We start from the raw sequence: 26,972 nt of genomic DNA on the forward strand, positions 1-26,972 counted from the left end.
CATTGCAGAGACATGCCACGAGCATGAGTTCAGAGGGGATGTTGTCCCTGAACGGTTCCAGGTGGTGGACTGGTCCCGATCCCGGAGAACGGCCGACAGGACGACCTTGGCCTCAGCCAGGGTAAGATCCTGCTGGCCCAGTCTCCCCAGCGAGTGACCCCTCTTTCAAGGGGCACGTGTCCCACCTGTCTATTCCCGAGGCTGCCTCTGAGATGCATTGGTGACTGCACGATCCCTTGTCAACTGGGGCTCTTCCCTGAGAGCAACTAGTAAGTTTCAAATGTCTGAGGTCTGAATCAAACTCAGGCTCTTCTGAATCCAGGGGTGGTGCTTTATCCACTGCACCACCTAGTTACCCCATCAATTTAAAAAAAACTTTGTGTTCCAACTTCTCTTCCTCCCTCCCTTCCCAACCCCACCCCAAGAACTCAAGCAATTCAATGGAAGTTATACATAAGTAATCGTGGAAAACATCTTTAAATGGGCTAGGTTTTTTTTTTTATTGAGGTTTTTCCCTTGTGTTCTGATTCTTATTTCAGAACGTGACTAACAAGGAAATATGTTTTATGTGATTGTACAGCAAGTCTGGAGCTGGATCCGAACTTCTTTAAACACTGATTACATTCATAAGGTTTCTCTCCAATGAGGATTCTCCTATGCTTAGCAAGAATGAAACTCATTGAAAGTCTTTCCACACTGATTACTTTCAAAAGGTTTATCTCCAGAGTGTATTCTCTGATGTGCAGCAAGACTGGAACTCTGTGCAAAAGTCTTTCCACATTGATTACATCCATAAGGTTTCTCTCCACTGTGGATTCTCTGATGTGCAGCAAGACTGGAACTCTGTGCAAAAGTCTTTCCACATTGATTACATCCATAAGGTTTCTCTCCAGTGTGGATTCTCCTATGCTTAGCAAGACTGGAACTCTCTGTGAAAGTCTTTCCACACTGATTACATTCAAAAGGTTTCTCTCCAGTGTGGATTCTCTGATGTGCAACAAGCCCGGAATTCACTGTGAAAGTCTTTCCACACTGTTTACATTCATAAGGTTTCTCTCCAGAGTGTATTCTCTGATGTGCAGCAAGATTAGAACTCTCTGTGAAAGTCTTTCCACACTGATTACATTCAATAGGTTTCTCTCCAGTGTGGATTCTCTGATGTGCAACAAGCCCGGAATTCACTGTGAAAGTCTTTCCACACTGTTTACATTCATAAGGTTTCTCTCCAGAGTGTATTCTCTGATGTGCAGCAAGATTAGAACTCTTTGTGAAAGTCTTTCCACACCGATTACATTCAAAAGGTTTCTCTCCAGTGTGGATTCTCCTATGCTTAGCAAGACTGGAACTCTCTGTGAAAGTCTTTCCACACTGATTACATTCAAAAGGTTTCTCTCCAGAGTGTATTCTCTGATGTGCAGCAAGATTAGAACTCTTTGTGAAAGTCTTTCCACACTGTTTACATTCATAAGGTTTCTCTCCAGTGTGGATTCTCTGATGTGCAGCAAGATTACAACTCTTTGTGAAAGTCTTTCCACACTGTTTACATTCATAAGGTTTCTCTCCAGTGTGGATTCTCTGATGTGCAGCAAGACTGGAACTCTGTGCAAAAGTCTTTCCACATTGATTACATCCATAAGGTTTCTCTCCAGTGTGGATTCTCCTATGCTTAGCAAGACTGGAACTCTCTGTGAAAGTCTTTCCACACTGATTACATTCAAAAGGTTTCTCTCCAGTGTGGATTCTCTGATGTGCAACAAGCCCGGAATTCACTGTGAAAGTCTTTCCACACTGTTTACATTCATAAGGTTTCTCTCCAGAGTGTATTCTCTGATGTGCAGCAAGATTAGAACTCTCTGTGAAAGTCTTTCCACACTGATTACATTCAATAGGTTTCTCTCCAGTGTGGATTCTCTGATGTGCAACAAGCCCGGAATTCACTGTGAAAGTCTTTCCACACTGTTTACATTCATAAGGTTTCTCTCCAGAGTGTATTCTCTGATGTGCAGCAAGATTAGAACTCTTTGTGAAAGTCTTTCCACACCGATTACATTCAAAAGGTTTCTCTCCAGTGTGGATTCTCTGATGTGCAACAAGCCCGGAATTCACTGTGAAAGTCTTTCCACACTGTTTACATTCATAAGGTTTCTCTCCAGAGTGTATTCTCTGATGTGCAGCAAGACTGGAACTCCATGCAAAAGTCTGTCCACATTGATTACATCCATAAGGTTTCTCTCCAGTGTGGATTCTCCTATGCTTAGCAAGACTGGAACTCTCTGTGAAAGTCTTTCCACACTGATTACATTCAAAAGGTTTCTCTCCAGAGTGTATTCTCTGATGTGCAGCAAGATTAGAACTCTTTGTGAAAGTCTTTCCACACTGTTTACATTCATAAGGTTTCTCTCCAGTGTGGATTCTCTGATGTGCAGCAAGATTACAACTCTTTGTGAAAGTCTTTCCACACTGTTTACATTCATAAGGTTTCTCTCCAGTGTGGATTCTCTGATGTGCAGCAAGACTGGAATGCTGTGTGAAAGTCTTTCCACACTGATTACATTCATAAGGTTTCTCTCCAGTGTGGATTCTCTGATGTGCAACAAGACTGGAACTCCATGTGAAAGTCTTTCCACATTGATTACATCCATAAGGTTTCTCTGCAGAGTGTATTCTCTGATGTGCAGTAAGACTGCTCATTCCATTATGAATGCTTATTCCATTCTCTTCCTTTCCCAACATCTGCACTGCAATTTGATGGAACAAAGAAGGAAGAATCAGGATCAACTCACTATGCCTGGCAGGATTAGGAGCAATGAGCTATCATGTTAGCAGCTCAGAGTAACCAGAGGGAAAAGGTCCTTACCTACAGAAAGCAGGTTCTGGACATTCTCCAGCATGACCTCCTTGTAGAGCTCTTTCTGACAATGGTCCAAGAGGCACCACTCCTCCCTGGTGAAATCCACAACCACATCCTGGAATGTCACCAACTCCTAAACCAGGAAAATTAATATAATTTAGAGCTGGAAAAGACTGCAGAATTCATCTAGTCCAACCCTCATCAACTTAGAGAGAGAAACTGAAGCACAGAAGGAATTTGCCCCAAACTCCTCTAATCTTGATGTGTGTCAGACTCAGCATTTGAGACCATATCCAATAAGAACCCAATGGAATACTGAGAAAAAACATTTTGTATTTGAAGTGAGAATCATTTTGGAATAATAAAAGTTGGAGAAATGTCTTACTATGAAATGCTTCTTCCTACAGACTCAGAGAGAAGTATGTGCTCGATGATTGAGGTATGAGAGTCTATGGAGAAGTAATCAAGGGGATGTGAAATTCCTCCTCACCAGAAGGGATGTTACATGCCATAAGGGTCATGGTAAGAAATTTTATAAAATGTTTGTGAGAAATTATTAAATACTATGTACTCTGGGGTGAAAAAACATTACTACTAATCACTGAGAATAGAGCAAAGACAAAAACTATTTAATTTGATAAAAGCCTGAAATACTCCTACTAATTTGAAGGGAATGTTTACCCCTTCTTTTTTTGGTAGGCCAATGAGGGTTAATTGCCCAGGGTGACATATCTAGTATCAAGTGTCTGAGGCTAGATTTGAATTCAGATCCTCCTGAATCCAGGGCCAGTGCTTTATCCTCTTTGCCACCTAGCTGCCCCCCTATGAAGAGGATTCTTTTTTTTAAATAAAAGTATTTTATTATTTTCCAGTTACAGGTAGAGATAGTTTTCAATATTTGTTCATATAAGACTTCCAATTTCATCTGCAAAGAGTGATAGTTTTGTTTCCTCCTTGCCTATTCTAATTCCTTTAATTCCTTTTTCTTTTCTGATTGCTAATGCTAACATTTCTAGTACAATATTGAATAATAGAGGTGATAATGGACATCCCTCTTTCACCCCTGATCTTATTTGGAAGGCCTCTAACTTATCTCCATTACATATAATGCTTGCGGATGGTTTTAGGTAGATACTGCTTACTATTTTAAGGAAAGCACCACCTATTCCTAAGCTCTCTAGGGTTTTTTATTAGGAATGGGTGCTGTATTTTGTCAAAAGCTTTCTCTGCATCTATTGAGATAATCATATGATTTTGGTTCGTTTTCTTATTGATGTGGTTGATTATGTTAATAGTTTTCCTAATGTTGAACCAGCCTTGCATTCCTGGTATAAATCCCACGTGGTCATAGTGTATTATCCTGGTGATCACTTGCTGTAATCTCCTTGCTGATATCTTATTTAAGATTTTAGCATTAATATTCATTAGGGAAATTGGTCTATAATTTTCTTTCTCTGTTTCTGCTCTGCCTGGTTTTGGTATCACCACAATATTTGTGTCATAAAATGAATTTGGTAGAAATCCTTCACCTACTTTTGCAAAAAATTTGTATAATATTGGAATTAATTGTTCTTTAAATATTTGGTAGAATTCACCTGTAAACCCATCTGGCCCTGAGGATTTTTTCTTAGGGAGTTCATTAATGGCTTATTCAATTTCTTTTTGTAATATGAGCTTATTTAAGGATTTTATTTCCTCTTCAGTTAACCTGGGCAGTTTGTATTTTTGTAAATATTTATCCATTTCATTTAGATTGTCAAATTTATTGGCATACAGTTGGGCAAAATAATTTCTAATTATTGATTTAAATTCCACTTCATTGGTGGTAATATCACCCCTTTCATTTTTGATACTGGTAATTTGGTTTTCTTCTTTCTTTTTTTTAAATCAAATTAACCAATAGTTTATTTATTTTATTGTTTTTTTCATAAAACAAGCTCTTAGTTTTATTGATTAATTCTATAGTTTTTTTGCTTTCAATCTTATCAATTTCTCCTTTGATTTTCAGGATCTCTAATTTAGTGTCTAATTGGGGATTTCTCATTTGTTCTTTTTCTAGCTTTTTAAGTTGCATGCCCAATTCATTGATCTCCTATTTCTCTTTTTTATTCATGTAAGTAGAGGTATAAATTTTCCCCTAAGCACTGCTTTGGCTTCATCCCATAGATTTTGTTATGTTGTCTCATTATTGTCATTCTCTTGGCTAAAGTTATTGATTGCTTCTATGATTTGTTGTTTGACCCATTCATTCTTTTTTTTTCCTATAGTTTTTAATAAAGTATTTTATTTATTTATTTTCTCTGTTACATGTAAAGATAGTTCTCAACTTTTGTTTATACAAGCTTTCCAATTTCAGATTTTTCTCCCTCCTTCCCCTCCCTCCCCCTCTCCTAGACAGCAGGTAATCTGATATCTATATCTATATCTATAAACACTAAACATATTTCTACATTAGTCATGTTATATCAGAGCAATGAGGAAAAACGTCAAAATAGAAAAACAACAGCACCAAAAACAAAAGAAATAGTATGGTTAATTCAGATTCTATACTCCACTGTTTTGTTTTGTTTTTTTGCCCTGGATTTGGAGATCCTCCATCATGGGTTCCCTGGAATCCTTCTGTACCATTGCATTGGTGAGAAGAATATAGTCCATCACAGTAGGTCAACACTCAATGTTGATGATACTGTGTACAATGTTCTTCTGGTTCTGCTCATCTCACTCATCATCAACCCACGTAAGGCCCTCCAGGTTTCTCTGAACTCCTCCTGCTCATCGTTTCTTACAGCATGATAGTATTCCATTACATTCATATACCACAACTTGTCTGGCCATTCCTCAATTGATGGGCATCCCCTCAACTTCCAATTCCTTGCCACAACATAAAGAGCAGCTATAAATATTTTTGGACATGTGGGTCCTTTTCCCCTTTCCATAATTTCTTTGGGAAAAAAGACCCAAAAGTGGTATTTCTGGGTCAAAGGGTATGCACAGCTTTATCGCCCTTTGGGCATAATTCCAAATTGCTCTCCAGAATCGTTGGATCAGTTCACAGCTCCACCAACAATGCATTAGTGTTCCAATTTTTCCACAGTTTCTCCAACATTTATTATTTTCCTTTTTTGTCATTTTAGCCAATCTGATAGGTGTCAGGTGGTACCTCAGAGTTGTTTTAATTTGTATCTCTCTAATCATTAGAGATTTAGAGCATTTTTTCATATGGGAATAGATAGCTTTGGTTTCTTCATCAGAGAACTGTCTGTTCATATCCTTTGACCATTTCTCAATTGGGGAATGACTTGGATTCTTATAAATTTGATTTAGTTCCCTATATATTTTAGAGAAGTACTGGCCACAAAAATTGTTTCGCAGCTTTCTTCCTCCCTTCTAATTTTGGATGCATTGCTTCTGTTTGTACAAAAAATTTTTAATTTAATGTGATCAAAATCATCCATTTTGCATTTTATAATATTCTCTATCTCTTGTTTGGTCATAAACTGTTTTCCCTTTCCAAAGATCTGAAAGGTAGACTATTCCTTTCTCTCCTAATTTACCTATGGTATCACCTCTTATGTCTAAATCATGTATCCATTTTGACCTTATTTTAGTATAAGGTGTAAGACGTTGGTCTATGCCTAATTTCTGCCATACTATCTTCCAGTTTTCCCAGCAGTTTTTGTCAAATACTGAGTTCCTATCCCAGAAGCTGGAGTCTTTGGGTTTATCAAACACTACATTACTAGTGTCATTTACTACTGTGTTTCCTGTGCCTAGCCTATTTCATTGATCCTCCACTCTATTTCTTAGCCAGAACCAGATAGTTTTGATGACTGTTGCTTTATAGTAGGAGCTTCAGATGGGTCACAGCTAACCCACCTTGCTGTGCATTTTTTTTTTCATTATTCCCCTTGATATTCTTGACTTTTTGTTTTTCCAGATGAATTTTGTTATTATTTTGAAAACAAGCTTTTCCTGGTCCCTGCCACTGCTAGAGCCTTCCCTCTAAGGGTGCTGGCCATCTATATGGTAGAGACACCTTAGGTGCACCCAGCTGCTGCCATGTTATCTCTCAACTAGACAGTGAGCCACTTGAGGGCAGGGCCTATTATTGTTTAAAGTTTCCTTTGCATCCCCAGTAGTTGGCAAAGGAACCACTATCTAAATGCTCATTGACTTGACGTAAGAACAAGAAAAGAGAGGGATGATTCAAAGAGATAGGAGAAGACTGGGGTGATCTCAGGCAGAAGGAAACGAGCAGATCCAGGTGGACAATGTTTGCTCTGCTGACAGCACTGCAGAGGACAATCTGTGTTTCACAGGATAGAGCTTCCTTGGCTCTGTTGGATTCCACCATTGCTGATGCTGGTCAGCTCTGTGGATGGGCTGCACTCACCTGGGATGAGGGTCTCTGGGTGCCAGAAGCCATTCCCTCTGGCTCCAGGCTCTCTCCTTGGAATAGGCTTTGGTTATCTGCAAGCTGACCTGGGGAAGGAGAAGGATCTCAGAGTGAGGGAGACATTGTCTTTACGTTTTCTTCCTAGGATGGACACATGCCAACCCAGAATTACAGAGCTTGAAGTCCCTGAACACTTACAAAGGCCCTGCCCTCTGAGGATAGACTCTAACCAGAATGGGAGGGCAGCAAGAGGGTAAGGCTTGAAAGTGAACTTTTTCTGAACAGGAAAGGGACTTGCTACCCTCCTTTTGCCCTCATGCACCTTCCCCATCCTCCTGCAGAGACCCAGGAGGCAGAAGGGAATTGGGATCCCAGATGGGAAGAGATCTTGCAGTGGCACTCTGACCCCAGAATTAGAGCTCTACCTCCATCTGATACTAGGGGTGAGATATGTAGGTCAGGCAACTGTGACCTGTGGAACTAAAAGGTATATGTGGTCACCTCATTTCTGTCCCAAGTTTAGGGAAATTTGGGTCTTGTTTCTAATATATCACTACTTATAAATTAGAAGCTTTAGAAACAGTTTTGGGCATTAAGCATTTATTAAAGCGTACAAAATATTAGTCAAGAGAGTACAGTTCGCTCAGAAAGTTAAGAAGACCTATCTAGTCTAGAGGAGAGATAGAGCTCAGCCTGGCCTCCTTCTTTCTCCAAGTCTTCCACCATGAGCGCATCTGAGAGCCTTACTGCCTACCTTCCATCCAACTCCAAGCTAATAGGCTAGCATCCTTGGAAATCTATTAGTTTCCTGGACTTGAGGGTGGTCCATGAGCAGAAATTATTAAGGTTAGAGTTCAGAGAACACATCCTCTGAGAGCAAGACATTCAGGTATGTGGGGTTTTAATTGAGTTAATTTTAAGTGAGTTAATCAGCAAAGTCAATCCAATCCTTTTTTTTGCAGGGCAATTAGGGTTAAGTGACTTGCCCAGGGTCACACAGCTAGTAAGCGTTAAGTGTCTGAGGCTGGATTTGAACTCAGGTTCATCTGGACCCAGGGCCAGTGCTCTATCCACTGTGCCACCTAGCTTCCCCCAATCCAATCAATCTTAATATTATCCCCTCAAGTGGGGGCCTCTGGACATCCCAAAATCCATCATTTTCTCATAAACTCCCCTGTGCTTCTGTGAGGAACATGGTTTCCTTAAATGAAGTAGTAATATTACAAATATTTATAAAGGCTTTTATGATGACTAACAATGTCAAGAGGAATGAAAAAAGAGAATTTGAGTGACTTATTGAAAAAACAATTCAAAGGGACAGGCCCCTTTAGGAGGAGGATATTCCAAATAGTATGCCATAGGAAAAGGAAAATAGGAAAATGCCCATTTATGTCTTTGGAAGTCTTTTTTCAGATGATTCTTGGGATGTCATCTGGGTTTTGGGGCTTTTCTGTTTCCTTTAAAAGCAGATTTCATTCTGTGGTTGGGGTAGAGGAAATAGGGGGAGAAGCTGGTGTCTCCTCCTGTGTCAGCTCCTTGCTCACTCTATTCGAGTTCCCAATAAGTTAAATCTTTGGGGTACTTAAGGCACAAGATTAATTGCCAATCTCTCAATGTTTGGGGATCAAAAGATCCAGACTCTGGCCACTGTACTCTGCCACCTAAAACACAATTCAATAAGCTTTCTTTTTGGCGTGCCTTACTGAATGGATACCTTATACAAATCTCAAGCTGAGTATTCTTTCTAGGGGAGACCCTTATATTATATAGCAGACTTTGATATTTTTAGTCCCAATATTGTAATTCAAAATTTGCTTTACTAAAACAAAAATAAAGATAGATATAGAAATAGAAAATGCAGAAAACAAAGCATTCACATGATCTTATGAAATTACAGCCTAAAATTGTCTCAAAAAACTTTTCTTCTGAGAAAAGGTGGTTGGGGAAAGAAAAAACCGGCAGGAAAAGTTGGAAGAACAGGCCTTTGGCAATTTAGGGAGAAAGGCCCATAAAATCAGTAAAAATAGGAGAAATGTACAAACATAGAATTTCTTACCCAGCTTGTTTCCAGAGAAGATCAGAAGATTTCAGGATCCAACATGTCCTTCCTGGTCAACAAACCTGTGACATTTAAAAGTATATGTGGTTGCCTTATTTCTGTCCCAAGTTTAGGGAAAATTAGGTGGGGTTTCTAATACATTGCAGCCTGGCCTGCTTCTCCCTCCAAATCCTCTGCCACCGATTGTGCCTCTGAGAGAGTCTATCCAAGAATAACTGCCTGTGGAAGCTTTTTATGGGTCTGGAGGAGAAGCGGTCTTTCCACATTGGTTCAAGCTAATTGGCTACCATGAACCAAATCCACTGGTTCACATGACTTGAGGGTGGTTCCATGCTGATGTCAGAGTTCACACCCTCTGAAAACACATCCTCTGGAGGGCCAGGCAGGTGTGGTTTTAATTGAATTAACTGTAAATGAGTTAATCAGCAAAGTCAGTGAATCTGATCAATCTTAATCCAATCAATCCCCTAGGGGCAGGGAGGGGGTCCCTTTGGTCTGTCTCAAAACCTTATTATTTTCTTACACAAGTCATTCCCTGATTGAGAAAACGTCAAAAGATATGAAGAGGAAGTATTCAGATGAAGAAATAAAAGCTATCTATTGTCATATGAAAAAATGCTCTAAATCACTATTGATTAGAGAAATGCACATTAGCTTCCCCAATCAGTTACTCTCATTTAGACTCTCTTGGAGACACTCTTGGTGGCAGAGGACTTGTAAGAAGAAGCAGGCCAGGCTGAACTCTATTCTCTCCTCTAGGTTAGGTAGGCCTTTTCTTAACTTTCAGAGACAAATGTGCTCTCTTTACTAATATTTAATATACTTTAATAAAAACTTAATGCCCCAAACTGGTGCTAAAGCTTCTCATTTAGAAGTAACAAATATATTAGAAACTGCAGCTAAATTTCTCCAAACTTGGGACAGAAATAAGGTGACCACACATATAGTTTTTTTTGTTTGTTTGTTTTTGTTAAGGGCTAAAATTCTAGCTAGTCTGTCTAAAATATCTAATGAATGGTCGCCAATAAATTATAAGCTTTAGCAAGAGTTAGACTTTTAAGCATTTATTAAGGAGAATAAGAATTTGGTAAAGAGAGAGAAAAAGGCCTAGATTCCTATCTATTAAAGGGAGAGCACATTTCTAGCTCCCTTCTCCGCCAGAGTCCAGAGGGAAGAGAGCGAGACTGAGCGCCAGTCTCTTCCTTCCTCCTCCCACTAGTCCGCGTCACTTCCTGACTCCTGGTCTTGCCCTCAAAGACCTTCCCTTCATGGGCAGAACTCTTCTACAGTAAGTATCCAGCAGGTGGCGTTATTCCAATCGTTACAGTCCCCCCTGTTGTTCCTCAAGAAACAAAATGTTTCCTTGACGGAACAGTAAAAAGAATATAATAACTATTGCTAACTAATAATATGTGAACAACAATATAGAAAAGGAAGAGAGGAAAGTTTTGTCCAGAGGGGCGATTTTTTTTTTTGTCCTCATGAACCGATGCTTTGACATTAGTCTTGCAAAGGGAGGGCCTCTGCAGAGAATACATGTTACAGATGGTGTATATTATAACAGAAAGAGAAAAAAAACAACAAAAACAACAAATCAAAACTGTTCATTTAAAGTCTCTGAAAGTCTTTTCTCAGATGTCCTCTAGGTGTAGTCGTGGAATGGAAGTCTTTTCAGGGGTTGATGTGTGGATGCTGGTAATCAGCCAGGAAAATTTCCTACAAAATTGAGCTTAACACAACTTTAAAATAGCTTTGTCAATAATCAAATCAAACAATGAAAGTTCTCAAAAACATGTCTAAGGGAATTCAGAATCTTGGTTGTTACACATGAAACATATAATAAAACAAAAATTGAAACATTCTTTAAAATTATAATATTACTATAGTCCCCCTTATGGAGGGTAATTGAGAAGACAATTGCTGCGATATTAATTTTTTAAAATAATTTTTATCTTTGTTTCATCACTTTTTGCATCATCTGCCTAATTATCCTCATGCCATTATGAGAAATTAAAAAATCTAATATAATTGGTAACAGGTGTCAAGGCCAAATTCAACACTGTATTTATCATGACACCTGAGATAATTATGGGGGTTACCATAAAAGAACAGAGAAATGATGGGATATGAGCATTCCCACACTTGAGCAATATGTACTGCCCATACAGTATGCCAGGCTTAAAATAGGTGGATGGAATATATGTCCATGCCACCGAACATATTGGAGGAAACTGAGTCAGACTTAATCAGATGCATGGGATTGAGATGTCCATGGCATCAGGCATATAGGAGGGAGCATAGAAGCCAGGTGTAGAAGTAAGATGGGTGGGATGAATACTTCCAGCCATCTGTACAATATTGTGGGGAAAAAGAGAATAAAATATTAAACCAAGAGAATCCAACCTCAACATTTGTCAAAAGCCGTTCCCTCGGCCATACCTTGACTTCATGCATGTCTCCCCTCACGTAACAGTTCAGTGTCTGCTCTTGCATGTATTCCTCTTGTGATTGGATGGCATCTTGGCCAACTGGCATCTGATAACTCAGAATAACGGCAATTAATGTCTTAAATGATAAATTCCCATAATTTAAAATCTCATATGGATTTAAAAATTGAGGATAATAAATGATTGCAAAAAATGTGAATACATCTTGACTCAGAACACAATATATAATTATGCAACAATTTCAAATAATACCCCTTTTTTACTTAGTATACAATTACTTTTGTGAAAAATCAGAACATATTTGAATACAAGTTAAAGCACAACACAATCTCAAAGACAACTTTTACAAATGTTCCTCTCTTTTTTTTGGGGGGGAATATGCTTATCAAAAATAATACTTCTAGAATCAATTTACACTTGCCATGGCAAACAATTTGCCAGGTAAATGCTTTAAAGAGTTTGATCAAATAATCAGTTGAGAAAAAATAGCAAAAACAAATAACTCAGAATATGGGAGCACAATACTCCTAGAATTAACATTGTATTATGAAATCAAAACCATGTTTCAAAATTAGATAGATGAATGAATAGAAGAAAATACACATGGAATAATAAAAGACAATGAAATTCAAACTAGGGAAATCTAAATGAATATGAACTTAATATTAATAAGAGTATTACAAAATATAAACTTGATCGTATGACTATAAAAAGCTTTTACAAATATTCTCCTTGTTTTAGAAACTAAGTATAAGACACAATCTCAAAAGCATTAAAATCTCTATGAAAATAAACCTATACCATTAATTCCAAAATGTATATGTAATAGCATAGAAATCCTATGTAACCTCTGAACTGACATTAATACTCTGAGTGAATTCAGAACACTTTTGATTCCGATATCTAAAATCCCCAACACTCATATCAATACCTTGCTGCTTACTTCTACATTTCTCTAAAATATATACCCTTCCATGGCAAAAGAAGCAGAGTCTTGAACTATGTTGATGGTTGTCATTCTTATTCAGCTTAAGTTTTTCTTCTTTAACCCCTTTATATTGTCTGTCAGTCTTTTCACCATACAAATGCTTTATAAGATTACTAATTAAAGACAAAAGCAGGTTAGCAAAATTATGAACAAAACAAGCATATCTGGAATTTAAAGAGTTTTCTAAGATTGTCTCAAAAGCACAGCCAGGCCGGGGAAGGGCTGAGCCTGAAGCTGCAAATGCAGGTAGAAAAAGTTGAGCATGCGCATCAGATCTCTGGACTTCCCAGGCAGGGGAAGCAATGGGCTTGGCCATAGGAGGAGTAGAGGGTGGGGTCTGGAGAGGAGGGGAGGGATCAGAGCAATTTGAATCAGACTTGATTTTGAACTCAGGCCTGGATTCCTCTTCCCCCACTTTGCCTCCAGGTGCTAGGGGATTAAAAGCTTCTAGAGGGTGGGTCATTGCCTCCAGGCATGCAAAATTAGAGCAACAATTAGTGTTAGAACTGGGAAAAGCTGCGGGAATCTCTTCAGGTTTCTCTGAAAAAGCATGGTTGGGAGAGGGAGAGATATTTCCTTGTGTGAGTAAGTTGCTGGCTCTTTTAACAAAAATAAAAAGAAAAATAGAAAATCCACAAAAACAAAGCATTAACATGATCTTATCTCCCATTTGTCTGGTTAAACAGACCAAAATCAAAAATAGGATAATTAGGGAGTTTAAAAGGTCCATTCGAAAAAATTCAAAGGAAAAACACAGCCAGTGCGCCAGTACTTAGCAGTTAAAGGGAGAGGGAGGGGAAATTTCTTACCCAACCAGCAGATCAGAAGAAGACTGAGGGTTAGCTTTCCTCTTCGTGGTCAGCCATCTGTTAAGGGCTAAAATTCTAGCTAGTCTGTCTAAAATATCTAATGAGTGGTCGCCAATAAATTATAAGCTTTAGCAAGAGTTAGACTTTTAAGCATTTATTAAGGAGAATAAGAATTTGGTAAAGAGAGAGAAAAAGGCCTAGATTCCTATCTATTAAAGGGAGAGCACATTTCTAGCTCCCTTCTCCGCCAGAGTCCAGAGGGAAGAGAGCGAGACTGAGCGCCAGTCTCTTCCTTCCTCCTCCCACTAGTCCGCGTCACTTCCTGACTCCTGGTCTTGCCCTCAAAGACCTTCCCTTCATGGGCAGAACTCTTCTACAGTAAGTATCCAGCAGGTGGCGTTATTCCAATCGTTACATTTTTTAGTGAGGCAATTGGGGTTAAGTGACTTGCCCAGGGTCACACAGCTAGTAAGTGTTAAGTGTCTGAGGCCGGATTTCAACTCAGGTACTCCTGACTCCAGGGCCAGTGCTCTATCCACTGCGCCATCTAGCTGCCCCCACACATATAGTTTTACTGGCCACAGTTTTGGCAATCATGATAGGGGGTGCTGAACCCCTCAGGCTTCTGATCTTTTCTGCAAAACAAGTTGGGTAAGAAATTTTATCTTTGTATTTTTCTCCTATTTTCATTGTTTTTTTTTCTTTGTTGATGTTTTCCCCTTGTGTTCTGATTCTTCTTTCACAACAGGACTAACACAGAAATATGTTTTATGTGATTCTACATGTATAACCTATATCAGATAGCTTTCTGTCTGGGGGAGGGAAAAGGAAAGGGAGAGAGGAAGAAAAAATTGGAAGTAAATATCTTAAGGAAATAAATGTTGAAAACCAGCTTTGCATGTAGCTGCAAAATAAAAAAATACTTTTATGATTAAAAAAAAATTCTCATTTTAAGAGTGAACAAGCTGAGGTGTAGACTTGCCCAAAGTCAGACAATTAATATGTGTCAAAGGTGAGATTACAATGCAGATCCTCTAACTCCTGGGCCAGTGTGCTTTCCACTCATGATATATACCTCTTCATCTTCAACCTAGCCCTACAGGCATAGAAATCAATAAGGGAGGTATACAGGGCTAAAATTTTAGCTATACTGTCTAAAATATCTAATGAGTGGTCGCCAATAAATTATAAGCTTTAGCAAGAGTTAGACTTTTAAGCATTTATTAAGGAGAATAAGAATTTGGTAAGGAGAGAGAGAAAAGGCCTAAATTCATCTATCTATTAAAGGGAGAGAGCATTCCTAGCTCTGCTCCCCACCAGAGTCCACAGGAAAGAGCCCGAGTCAGAGTAACAGCCTCCCCCTTCTTCCTCCCACAAGCCAACGTCACTTCCTGATGCCAAAGAAAAGCCGCATGTTCTTGCCCTCAGAGACCTTCAACTCATGACAGAGCTTTTCTACAGTAAGTCTCCAGCAGGTGGCGTATTCCAATCGTTACAGTGCCCTCTTTGTTTCTTCAAGAAACAGGGCATTTCTTTGATGAAACAGTCAAAAATAACAGAATATAACAATATCCTATGCTAACTAATAATATGTTAATATGAATATAGAAAAAGGGAGAGATAAAAGTTTTGTCCAGAGGGGCAGTTTTTTGTCCTCATGAACTGGTGCTTTTACATTGATCTTGCAAAGGGAGAGCCTCTGCAGAGAGTACATTCTACAAATGGTGTATATAATAACAGAAGGGAAAAAGAAAAACAACAAAACCAAACTGTGCATTTAAAGTCTTTGAAAGGGACAGCTAGATGGCGCAGTGGTTAAGGCACTGGCCCTGGATTCAGGAGTTCCTGAGTTCAAATCCGGCCTCGGACACTTGACACTTGCTAGCTGTGTGACCCTGGGCAAGTCACTTAACCCCCATTGCCTGCAAAAAGAAAAAAAAAGAGCTGCTATAAAGTCTTTGAAAGTCTTTTCTCAGATGATTCTTGGGACGCCCTCTGAGTGTAGTCATGGGATGGAAATGTAAAGAATTAATTGTTACTTGAGGTTTTTATGCCTCAGCGCGCACTGGCCTGGGGCTCTGCAAACCGCTCCACTCACTGGTTGTAGCCGTTGCCAGGGCTCTGGCACTTCACATCATCATCACTCGCCAACGCCTACATGGGCCTGGCAAAATTATAATGATTGGAAGCCTAGTGAGGGCAGTCATGTGACTGTCAGAGCAGCCATCCCATTGGCTGGGGCTGTGTGGGGTGTTTCTAGGTTTGAGGGAGGAGAATTGGGCATTCTAGGTGGAAGCTGGAAAGGGACAAGCATTCTGCTGCGTATTTTCAGCTGATTCCTGGGCGGTGGTATTTTTTCAGGTATTATAATTTCCCTTTCCCCATTTTATTTCCATTCCCTTGATCCTACTGATCCTGTTTGTATTTTTTTTTTAAGTTCGTTCTTGTTAAAATAAATCTTTTTCTGTTTTGATGGAGGCTGCCAGTTTCCTTCCTTGCCCCAATATTGTGGCGAGCCACTTAGCTAGCAGTCCCCAATTAAAAATTGGGCCCCACAGTTGTCTTTTCAGGGGTTGATGTGTGGATGCTTGTAATAAGTCAGTAATCTTTCCTACAAAATTGAGCTTAACACAACTTTAAAATAGCTTTGTCAATAATCAAATCAAACAATGAAAGTTCTCAAAAACATGTCTAAGGGAATTCAGAATCTTAGTTGTTATACATGAAACATATAATAAAACAAAAATTGAGGGGGGCAGCTAGGTGGTGCAGTGGATAAAGCACCAGCCCTGGATTCAGGAGGACCTGAGTTGAAATCCGGCCACAGACACTTGACACACTTACTAGCTGTGTGACCCTGGGCAAGTCACTTAACCCTAATTGCCCTGCAAAAAACAAGAAACAAACAAAAAAAACAAAAATTGAAACATTCTTTAGAATTAATATTACTATAGTCCCCCCTTGTAGAGGGTAAATTGAGAAGACCATTGCTGCGATATTAATTTTTAAAAATAATTTTTATCTTTGTTTCATCACTTTTTGCATCATCTGCCTCATGCCATTATGAAAATTTAAAAAATCTAATATAATTGGTAACAGATGTCAAGGCTAAATCCACCACTGTATTTATCATGACACCTGAGATAATTATGGGGGTTACCATAAAAGAACAGAGAAATGATGGGATATGAGCATTCCCACACTTGAACTATTGCTCAAGCCATGCAGTATGCCAGGCTTAAAATAGGTGGATGGAATATATGTCCATGCCACCGAACATATTGGAGTCAGACTTAATCAGATGCATGGGATTTAGATGTCCATAGCATCAGGCATATAGGAGGGGGCATAGGAGCCAGGTATAGAATGAGATGGGTGGGATCAAGACTTCCAGCCATCTGTACAGTATTGTGGGGAAAAAAATAAAATTAAACCAAGAGAATCCAACCTCAACATTTGTCAAAAGCCGTTCCCTCAGCCATACCTTGGCTTCATGCATGTCTCCCCTCATGTGACAGTTCAATGCCTGCTCTTGCATGTATTCTTCTTGTGACTGGATGGCATCTTGGCCAATTGACATCTGATAACTCAGAATAAAGGCAATTAATGTCTTAAATGATAAATTCCCATAATCCAAGTCTCATATGGATTTAAAAACTGAGGATAATAAACAATCACAAAAATGTGAATACATCTTGACTCAGAATATAATATATAATTATGCAACAATTTCAAATAATACCCATTTTTTTTACTAAATATACAATTACTTTTGTGAAAAATCAAAACATATTTAAGTACAAGTTAGAACACAACACAATCTCAAAGAAAACTTTTTTTTTAAAGAAAACTTTTACAAATGTTCCCCTCTTTTTTTTTTTTTGGAATATGCTTATCAAAAATAATACTTCTAGAATCAATTTACACTTGCCATGGCAACCAATTTGCCAGGGAAATGCTTTAAAGAGTTTGATCAAATAATCAGTTGAGAGAAAAAAAATAGGAAAAACAAACAACTCAGAATATGGGAGCACAATACTCCTAGAATTAAGATTGTATTATGTAAAAATAAATAATTAAATAAATAAAAATAAAAAGAATCCTGTTTCTAATTGCCCTTACAAGCCAGATCCATAACCTGGGGCAGCTAGGTGGCACAGTGGATCGAGCACTGGCCCTGGAGTCAGGAGGACCTGAGTTCAGATCCGGTCTCAGACACTTAACACTTACTAGCTGTGTGACCCTGGGCAAATCACTTAACTCCAATTGCCTCACTAAAAAAAAAAAAAAGATTGTATTATGAAATCAAAACCATATTGCAATGTTTCAAAATTAGATAGATGAATGAACAGAAGAAAATAAACATGGAACAATAAAAGACAATGAAATTCAAACTAGGGAAATCTAAATGAATATGAACTTAATATTAATAAGACTATTATAAAATATAAACTTGATCACATTATTATAAAAAGCTTTTACAAATATTCTCTTTTTTTTAAAGCTAAGTATAAAACACAATCTCAAAAGCATGAAAACCTCTGAAAATAAACCAATACCATCAATTTCAAAATGTAGATGTAATAGCATAGAAATCCTATGTAACCTCTGAACTAATACTATTACTCTGAGTGAATTCAGAACACTTTTGATTCCGATATCTAAAATCCCCAATACTCATATCAATACCTTGCTGCTTACTGCTACATTTCTGTAAAATATGTACCCTTCTGTGGTAAAAAGTTTTAACAGTCGGTTAGATAATGGAGAGACACCAGTTTTTTTTTAGGACCACCCTTTTGGGGAGGAGACCAACAGCATGAGCTACACACACCAGTCTGCCTTCAACACACGCCAGATTGCCTGCTGAGCACTCGACTTCCGGGGTGGGAGCTTAAAAGGCAAGGAGAGAACGGAAGTGGGGCCTTTTTTCCTGCTCCGCTGGTCTCCTGGCTGCGCTGCACAGACAGACGCGGACTGGAGTTTGACTCGGCCCGGCTCTCGGTTAACAGCATGAGCTTGACTTGGTCTCTCTCTCCAAAGATGGCCTTGGGTTTTGGTGAGTTTTACACAGAATATAGACTAAGCCCAGACTTAAGATGATTTGTATTGTATTTCTACTTTCCTATCCTTCTAATCAACATCACCTTGTGATTACCATACAATAAAAGGTCTATCTAGAAAACCAGAAGCTTCTTCCATTTACTAGTCTGGGAGATAAATTAAGGGAAAGGTTAAGTAGGGTAGATTTATGATCTAATATCCAATTTTAATCTCACACTTCCATAGCAAAAGAAGCAGAGTCTTGAACTGTGATGATCATTGTCATTTTTATTCAGCTTAAGTTTTTCTTCTTTAACCCCTCTATATTGTCAGTTTGTCCTTTAATAATACAAATACTTTGGAAGGTTACTAATTAGAGACAAAAGCAGATTAACAAAATTATGAAACCAAACGAGCATATCTGGAATTTAAAGGGTTTCTAAGGTTGTCTCAGAGTCACAGTTCAGCTGGGGAAGGGCTGAAAATGCAGGTAGAGAAAGCTGCCCATGTGCAAGATCAGGATCTGAGGAGGGTGGATTAGATCTCATGATCTCCTGGGCAGGAGAATCAAGGAGAGGAGGCAGAGGAGGTGGGGTCCCTAGAGAAGGGGAGGGGACCACCTCTCCCACATGGTGCACAGCCCAGGAATCAAACTCAGGCCTGGGTTCCCCTTCCCCAGCTTCTAGGGGATTAAAAGCTTCTAGAGAAGCCTCCAGGCATGCAAAATGAGAGCAACAATTAGTGTTAGAATTTGGAAAAGCTGCAGAAATCAGAGTTTTCTCTGAAAAAGCGTGGCTGGGAGAGAGGGAGCACCCTTGTGTGAGCACCTGGCTGGCTCTTCTAAAAAAAATAGAAAATCCACAAAAACAAAGAATTAACATGATCTTATCTCCCATTTGTCTGGTTAAACAGACTAAAATAAAAAATAAGGTAATTAGGGAGTTTAAAAGGTCCATTTGAAAATTTAAAGGTACTTAGCAGTTTAAAGGGACAGGGTAGGGGAAATTTCTTACCCAACCAGAAAATCAGAAGACTGAGGTTCAGCTTTCCTCTTCGTGGTCAGCCATCTGTACAGGGCTAAAATTTTAGCTATACTCTCTAAAATATCTAATAAGTGATCGCCAATAAATTATAAGCTTTAGCAAGAGTTAGACTTTTAAGCATTTATTAAGGAGAATAAGAATTTGGTAAAGAGAAAGAGAAAAGGTCTAGATTCCTATCTATTAAAGGGAGAGAACATTCCTAGCTCCACTCCCTGCCAGAGTCCACAGGAAAGAGCCCGAGTCAGAGTAACAGCCTCCCCCTTCTTCCTCCCACAAGCCAACGCCACTTCCTGATGCCAAAGAAAAGCCACATGGTCTTGCCCTCAGAGACCTTCACCTCATGGCAGAGCTTTTCTACAGTAAGTCTCCAGCAGGTGGCGTCATTCCAATCATTACAGAGGGAAAGCTCAGTCATGCAAAAACACTGTGCCATGGCGATCAGCCCCACAGAGCCAAGTGTGTATGGTAGCCTCTAAGGTACCTGCATTAAGGATAGGACTCATTCTTTCTTTCTTTCCTTCCTTCATTCTTTCCCTTCATTTCTTCAGTGTGTTGTCCCTTCCTTCCTTTCATTTCTTTATCTTCTTTCTTTTTATCCTTCCTTCTCTTTTTGCTCAATCCCCTTCTTGCTTCTTTCCTCCCCCCCTTTCTTGCCTTTTTTTGCCTCCTTCCTTCCTCCTGCCTTTTCTTCTTCTTTCTCCCTCCCTCCCTTACTTTCTTCCTTCCTTCTTTCCTTCCTTCCATACTTTCTTTCTCCCTCCCATTATTTTCCCAGTATTAGGCATATAGCAGGTGCTTAATGGTGGCTGTTCATTGATTAATTCATGATAATAAGGTCTGAAATCTTCAGTAAATGTTGGAACTTCTACAGCCATTCATAGTTTGCTACTTAGGATTTGGAGTTAGTAAGACATTTAATATTAATCAAATATCCTCTTGTTCTCTTTGCAAATAATTTAGTTTATTACTTATTTAAATAACATCTGAATTTTTTAGACCTGAAATCCAGGAAACATTATTAAATGAAGAGTATTATCCAATTAACTCCCTCCAAGGAGGTTCCATTATCTACTCTCTTAAACAACTGGCCTCTCTCTGGGCACATTGTCTCACTATTTTCCCCTCTGTAGTCTAAGCGTAGACTGCCTCTCTAGCTCTGAAACCCTGATGAAGGTGGGGGTGGGGGGGAGTATTTGTCCACAAAATTTAACATATTTTATCAGTACTCTTGACATTCAATCATAGTTCTGAAAGTAGGGGACTCTTCAAAACACAAACTGACAGATTTGATAGGAAACAAAATGCCACAATCCAGTCCCTTCAAGAAATATATCTAAAAAACAAGTAATGAAACAAAAAAAGCAGGAATTATAGCATGTTGTCAGACAAAGCAAAAATAAAATTAAACAGCATAAGCAAATCTAGACAAGGAAATTGCATTGTTCTTAAGGAAACCATAGATAATAAACCAAAATCCATATCAAACTCAAATGCTCTAATTGATTTAGGACATAAATGCAGAAGGGGACAATTAAGGGAATTTCAAAAGGATATAGATAAGAAAGTAAGAGTAGGAGTGTTGAATAAAATTGAAAAGCTTCTGCAAAAATGAAATTAAGGCATCTAGGATAAGAAGAAAAGAGGAATATCATGGCATTGAATACCTCTGGTGGGAGTTTGGTATACAAGATGCACAGACAAATAACCAAAATATATAGGACCAATAACCATTACCCAATAGAGGCAGCTAGGTGGCACAGTGGATAGAATGCCAAACCTTGAATCAGGAGAACCTGAATTCAAATCCAGTTTCAGACACTTACTAACTGTGTGACCCTGGGCAAGTCATTTAATCTGATTTCTGCCCTTTCTTCTTCTATAAAATGAGATGGAGAAGGAAATGGCAATCCCTTCCAGTAATTTTGCCTAGAAAAAAAAAGGGGGCCAAGAAGAGTCAGACAGGAAAGAAAATGACTAAACACTAAAAACAGATAACCAGTCAAAAGATAGTTTTCAAAGAAAAGCAAATCTTTAACAATGATATGAAATTATGCTTAAAAATCACTAACAGGAAGTGAAACTTAAACCAAAACAACCATGAAGTGTCACCTCATGCCCAACAAATGGACAAAGAATTGAAATAGCCAATATTAGAAGCCTCTAGAATGCATTCCTGCATATGAATGCATAGTGGGTGTGGCTACAAATTAGTCTAACTATATTAGAAAGCAATTTAAATCGTGTAGATCAATTGACTAAATAAACAAAATTCTACAATACATTGCAGTCAAGAAACAAATCTGAAAAACCAAACTCATATAGCATAAAAATGAAAGGTTGGAATTCCAAAATGGGAAAGATAAATAGATGAAATTTTAGAAAGAATATTCAGAAATAAACAGAACATGTGTGCCCTTTTGTAGAAGTATGAGTGTCTCTGCATATACAGTCAAATTTTTATTCAATGGGAGAGCTAGGTGGCACAGGGGATAGAGCACAGGCCCTGGAGTCAGGAGTATCTGAGTTCAAATCTGGCCTTCGACACTTGACACTTACCAGCTGTGTGACCCTGGGAAAGTCACTTAACCCCAGTTGCCTCGGGAAAAAAAAATATTTTTATTTGATGTATTGATCAGTGTTGCTGAAAATTTTCTTCTCTTCTTCCCCTTTTTCTTTCCTTAAGGAAAAACAACACTTTTGTTATGAGGAATGGTTGGAGGTGAGAAGGTGGGAAGAGGATGAAAGAAATCTAAGCAATGGAAAAAAATTCAATACCAATTTATTGAAAAGAAAGTCTATACCCAACCCAAAGAGAGGAGAATCCATCTCAAGACTCAGAAGGGGCAGGAACTTGTAACCAATGAGGTTGCCTTTGACAAGCTCATCCAGAGAAGACAAGGGCTGATTGCATCTGGGGCCTTCTCAGAAATACCTTCTAAAGTACTTGCTTACAGTGAAGGAGTAGAAGATTCTACTTCCTGCAGCAATGAACTGGGATTCTTCTTCTTCTTCTTTTTTTTTTTTTTTAGTGAGACAATTGGGGTTAAGTGACTTGCCCAGGGTCACACAGCTAGTGAGTGTTAAGTGTCTGAGGCCGATTTTGAATTCAGGTCCTCCTGACTCCAGGGCTGGTGCTCCATCCACTGTGCCATCTAGCTGCCCTGGCCTTCTTCTTTAATACGAGTATATCAATATTTTCTCTTCTGAAAGTCTTACTCTCCATACATTCAGACATTTGAACTCATAACCTGGGTCTCATTCTTCCCATTGCCAAAGGATACTGAGGTGGACTGTGCACTATGTGTCTCTCCCATTTAATGGAGCCCCATTGGATGCCCCATCCCGGACCTGTCTGCAACATAGAGAGGTCAGTTAGAGATAGGATTAGGGTTAGGGTTGGGTGTGCAGGTGACCCCTCTGACAAATATGTGGGGGTTGCCAGGGAAGGTGGCAACTGGCTTGGTGTCAGGATTTTGGATTGATGAATTCTTTCACTGGAGATGAATAACAGAAGGAGCAATCGAGGAAGGAAAAGGTCTTTCCAGTTGAGCTTGTGAAGTTGTCCCTGTGAAAAAGATTCCTAGATTGAGCACATCCCATGATCTCCATGTCCATTTCCTCCTTCCCATCCTAATAGAAGAGGTAAAGAAAAGAAATTAAATCAAGGTTCAAAAATGAGTTACAAAGACACCAATTCCACCTTCCCTCTGGTACCTTTCCCAAGGATTCTCCTTTGCTCAGAAACCTTGTGTCTGCACCATTTCAGTGCATGACCCTTCAGTGGGACTTCCCTCTGTAACATTGTTTCAGTTCATGCATCAATCACGGAAGACTGCATGGTTCTCAACAACCATGAGAAGTCACAGATTCACAGCGTTTCAGAGTGTGAAGGGACCTCAGCAGCCTCCTGGCCCCATTTATACATGAACAATGGTCCCCTCAATTATTGGCCAGCCTACTTATGCTTGATGACTTCTCCTGGGAGGGAATGAAGTCATTACCTCCCAAGCCTGCCCATATCACTGATGATAGCTCCAATTATCCTAATTAGTCAAATAATTTTGCCTAATATCATGCCTAAATTTATCTCTTTGGAGCTTCCACCCATTGTTCCTAGTTCTACCCTTTGGGTCCGAACAGAAGTAGTCTATTTTGGGGGGCAGCTAGTTGGCAAAGTAGATAAAGCACCAGCCCTGGAATCAGGAGGACCTGAGTTCAAATCTGGTATCAGACACTTGACACTTACTAGCTGTGTGACCCTGGGCAAGTCACTTGACCCTCATTGCCTTGCAAGTAAATAAATAGTACACTATTATTAACACCAACCCTAGAGTAACAGTTTGTTTTCTTTTGATGTTTTCTTCCCATTTCTTTCCCTCTCACCTAAGAATACACACCTGACTTTTTCTTCTTCCATTTGGTGAAAACCACAAAACAGCCAATTGTCAGGACTGCTGCTGTGAGGATGCTCAGGGCAACAATCCACCAATTCCACTTGGGGGGCTTCTCAGGAACTGCACAAGGAAAAGAGCCAGCAAATCAATGGCATTGGGGAAAAGAGATTTCTCCATGATGCAATGGGGAGAACATCCAATGGGAACTTTGTCCTTGGACCTTTTACCAGGCAGGGATGGATGTGGGCAGAAAGGAACCAATCAGCTTTCACAAGCAGTTACTCTCAGTTACTCTCTTGGAGGCGCTCTTGTTGGCAGAGGACGTGGAAGGAGGCCAGGCTGAGCTCTATTCTCACCTCTAGGCTAGATAGACCTTTTCTTAACTTTCAGAGACATGTATGCTATCTGTACCAATATTTAATAAACTTTAATAAATCCTTAATGCCCCAAACTGGTGCTAAAGCTTCTAATTTAGAAGTAACAAATATATTAGTAACCCCAGCTAATTTTCTCCAAATTTGGGACAGAATTTAGGTGACCACACATATAGTTTTTTTAATGGTGAGGCAATTGGGGTTAAGTGACTTGCCCAGGGTCACACAGCCAGTAAATATTAAGTGTCTGAGGCTGGATTTGAACTCAGGTCCTCCTGAATCCAGGGCAAGTGCTCTATCCACTGCACGATCTAGCTGCCCCATACATATAGTTTTACTATCCACAGTTTTGGTGATCACAAAAGGGGGTGCTGACCCCCTCAGTCTTCTGATCTTCCCAGCAAAATAAGTTGGGTAAGAAATTTTATGTTTGTACATTTCTCCTATTTTCAACGATTTTATGTGCCTGTCCCTTTAAATTTTCAAATGGGTTTCTAATACCTTCTAAATACCTAAGTACCTGCTAAGTATTGTGAGATTTAAAATTGGATATTAGATCATAAATCTCCCCTACTTAACCCTTCCCTTAATTCATCTCCCAGACTAGTAAATGGAAGAAGCTTCTGGTTTTCTAGATAGAGCCTTTATTGTATATAAGGTGTTGTTGATTAGAAGGATAGGAAAACAGAAATACAGTACAAATCGTCTTAAATCTAGGCTTAGTCTATATTCCTTATAAAAACTCACCAAACCGATTTAGGCCACCTTTGTAGTGAGTCAGACCGTCTGTGCCGCGCCGCCCGGAGTCCCGCCAAGCCGGCAAAAAAAAAGCTACTCCCGTTCTCTCCACCCCGGAAGTCAAAAAACCCGGCAGGCAGTCTGACATGCGCAGCAGGCGGACTGTTCATCTCCTCCCCAAAAGGGTGGTCCTTGAAAAACTGGCGTCTTTCAGTTATCCTAACCGACTGTTAAAAACTTTCATATTTTACCACATTTCCCCCCTTTGCTTCCTCAAGAAATGGAATGTTTCCTTGATGGAACAGTAAAAAGAATATAATAACTTCTGCTGACTAATAATATGCGAACAACAATACAGAAAAGGAAGAGAGGAAAGTTTTGTCCAGAGGGGCGATTTTTTTTCTTTCCTCATGAACCGACGCTTTGACATTAGTCTTGCAAAGGGAGAGCCTCTGCAGAGAGTACATGTTACAGATAGTATATAACAGAAAGGAGATAGTAAAAGCTAATAAAGCAAAACAGTTCATATAAAGTCTCTGAGTTCTCTTGTCTTCTTGAAGTGGTAAGATATCATCAGGAGGAAACTGGATTCTGGTCTGGAAAACTGGATTCTGGATTCTGGACTCTGGTCTGGAAAGCTGGATTTCTTCTTTAACTGTTTGAATTGCTGTATTTTTTTTTTTTTTTACTAAACCTTAGCATAGCATTTTGCAATCAGTAACACTTTTTACCACCATGTGTCTGGATCAAAGTCAAATTTAGTATGTGTTCATGACACCTGAAAATGTTATGGAAAGGTTATCATACCATATCTCATGGTTCTGAGACAGCCAGTGATTGTGCTAGGCCACAGGTGAATTCAACTGAGTGAGATAAAAAGATAAGTAAGTTCAGTTAAATTAGGTTAAATTAGGAGGGAGAGAGGATGAATACTGGACTGTGCCTAGTAATTGTGCTCTACATAGTCACCATCATAAGCAAACCATGGACTTATGTATACCTGTCTCTCCTTTTGTTGCACATATATTCTCTCCAGGGCCTGCATCAGAGTTCACAGCAAGTTAGTCTCTGAAATGATAAGTTTCCATATTTCTGAAATCTCATTAATTTCACCAAAGACAATATGATGGTAAAAATGTGTGCTATGCTGCATAACTGAGAATATATTAGTGATATATACAATAATTCCAAACCATACCCAGAGTATAATGACATATAAATAATAAACGAATGTAAATAGCTGATTATATTAGACATTGTTACATAATCTTCTTTTAGACATTATTACATAATCTTCTTTTAGCAATTAGACCACATCATCTTATACATGAATTCTCTAGTATAACAGTAGCAGATACTTAAAGTGGTGATTAATTCATCAAAAAGAAATAAGACTTCAATAAGCAAGATTCAATATTCAATAGCATATACTTAAAATGCCTTTGAAAAGTCACTTAGTTTACAAAATCGGGTTTTTAAAGAAAAGCAAAAGAAACAAAAGTAAAAAAAAAAAAAAAACAAAGCAAAACCAAAAACCAAAAATAAAAGGCAAAAGATTCGCTAAGCACCCTTTTGTGCTCTTAAAGAATTTAAAGGTGTGGTGAATTCCAGGTCTTTTCAGTGCCTTTCAAAAGTCAAAACAAAACAAAAAGCAAAAAGGATTAAAAAAAAAAAATAGGTATAGGGTAGGGAAAAGGGTGGGAGAAATTGAGGTGGGCCAGAAAACTAGGCCATGTGCTTCAGTGCTTTTGCCTGTGGAAGGAAATGCTTGTTAAATTTTAAGGTATTTAAGCTGCTAGAGTTTGGGGTATGCCACATTGTTTTAACTGG

The 26,972-nt window shown here is 39.0% G+C and overlaps 1 protein-coding gene across 1 annotated transcript; it reads right to left on the bottom strand.

Annotated features, from left to right (window-relative positions):
- Positions 1 to 596: 596 nt before the first annotated feature.
- Positions 597 to 25,159, bottom strand: LOC122739605 (zinc finger protein 850-like). Its single transcript, XM_043981275.1, has 4 exons — positions 25,152 to 25,159; positions 7,245 to 7,333; positions 2,858 to 2,984; positions 597 to 2,738 (listed from the first exon to the last, which is right to left on the bottom strand). The coding sequence occupies exons 2-4, from the start codon at positions 7,275 to 7,277 to the stop codon at positions 661 to 663; spliced, it is 2,238 nt and encodes a 745-aa protein (XP_043837210.1). The 5' UTR covers positions 7,278 to 7,333; positions 25,152 to 25,159; the 3' UTR covers positions 597 to 660.
- Positions 25,160 to 26,972: the final 1,813 nt, after the last annotated feature.

The sequence above is a fragment of the Dromiciops gliroides genome, chromosome 2, assembly GCF_019393635.1.
Source record: "Dromiciops gliroides isolate mDroGli1 chromosome 2, mDroGli1.pri, whole genome shotgun sequence".
Taxonomy (NCBI): Eukaryota; Metazoa; Chordata; class Mammalia; order Microbiotheria; family Microbiotheriidae; genus Dromiciops; species Dromiciops gliroides.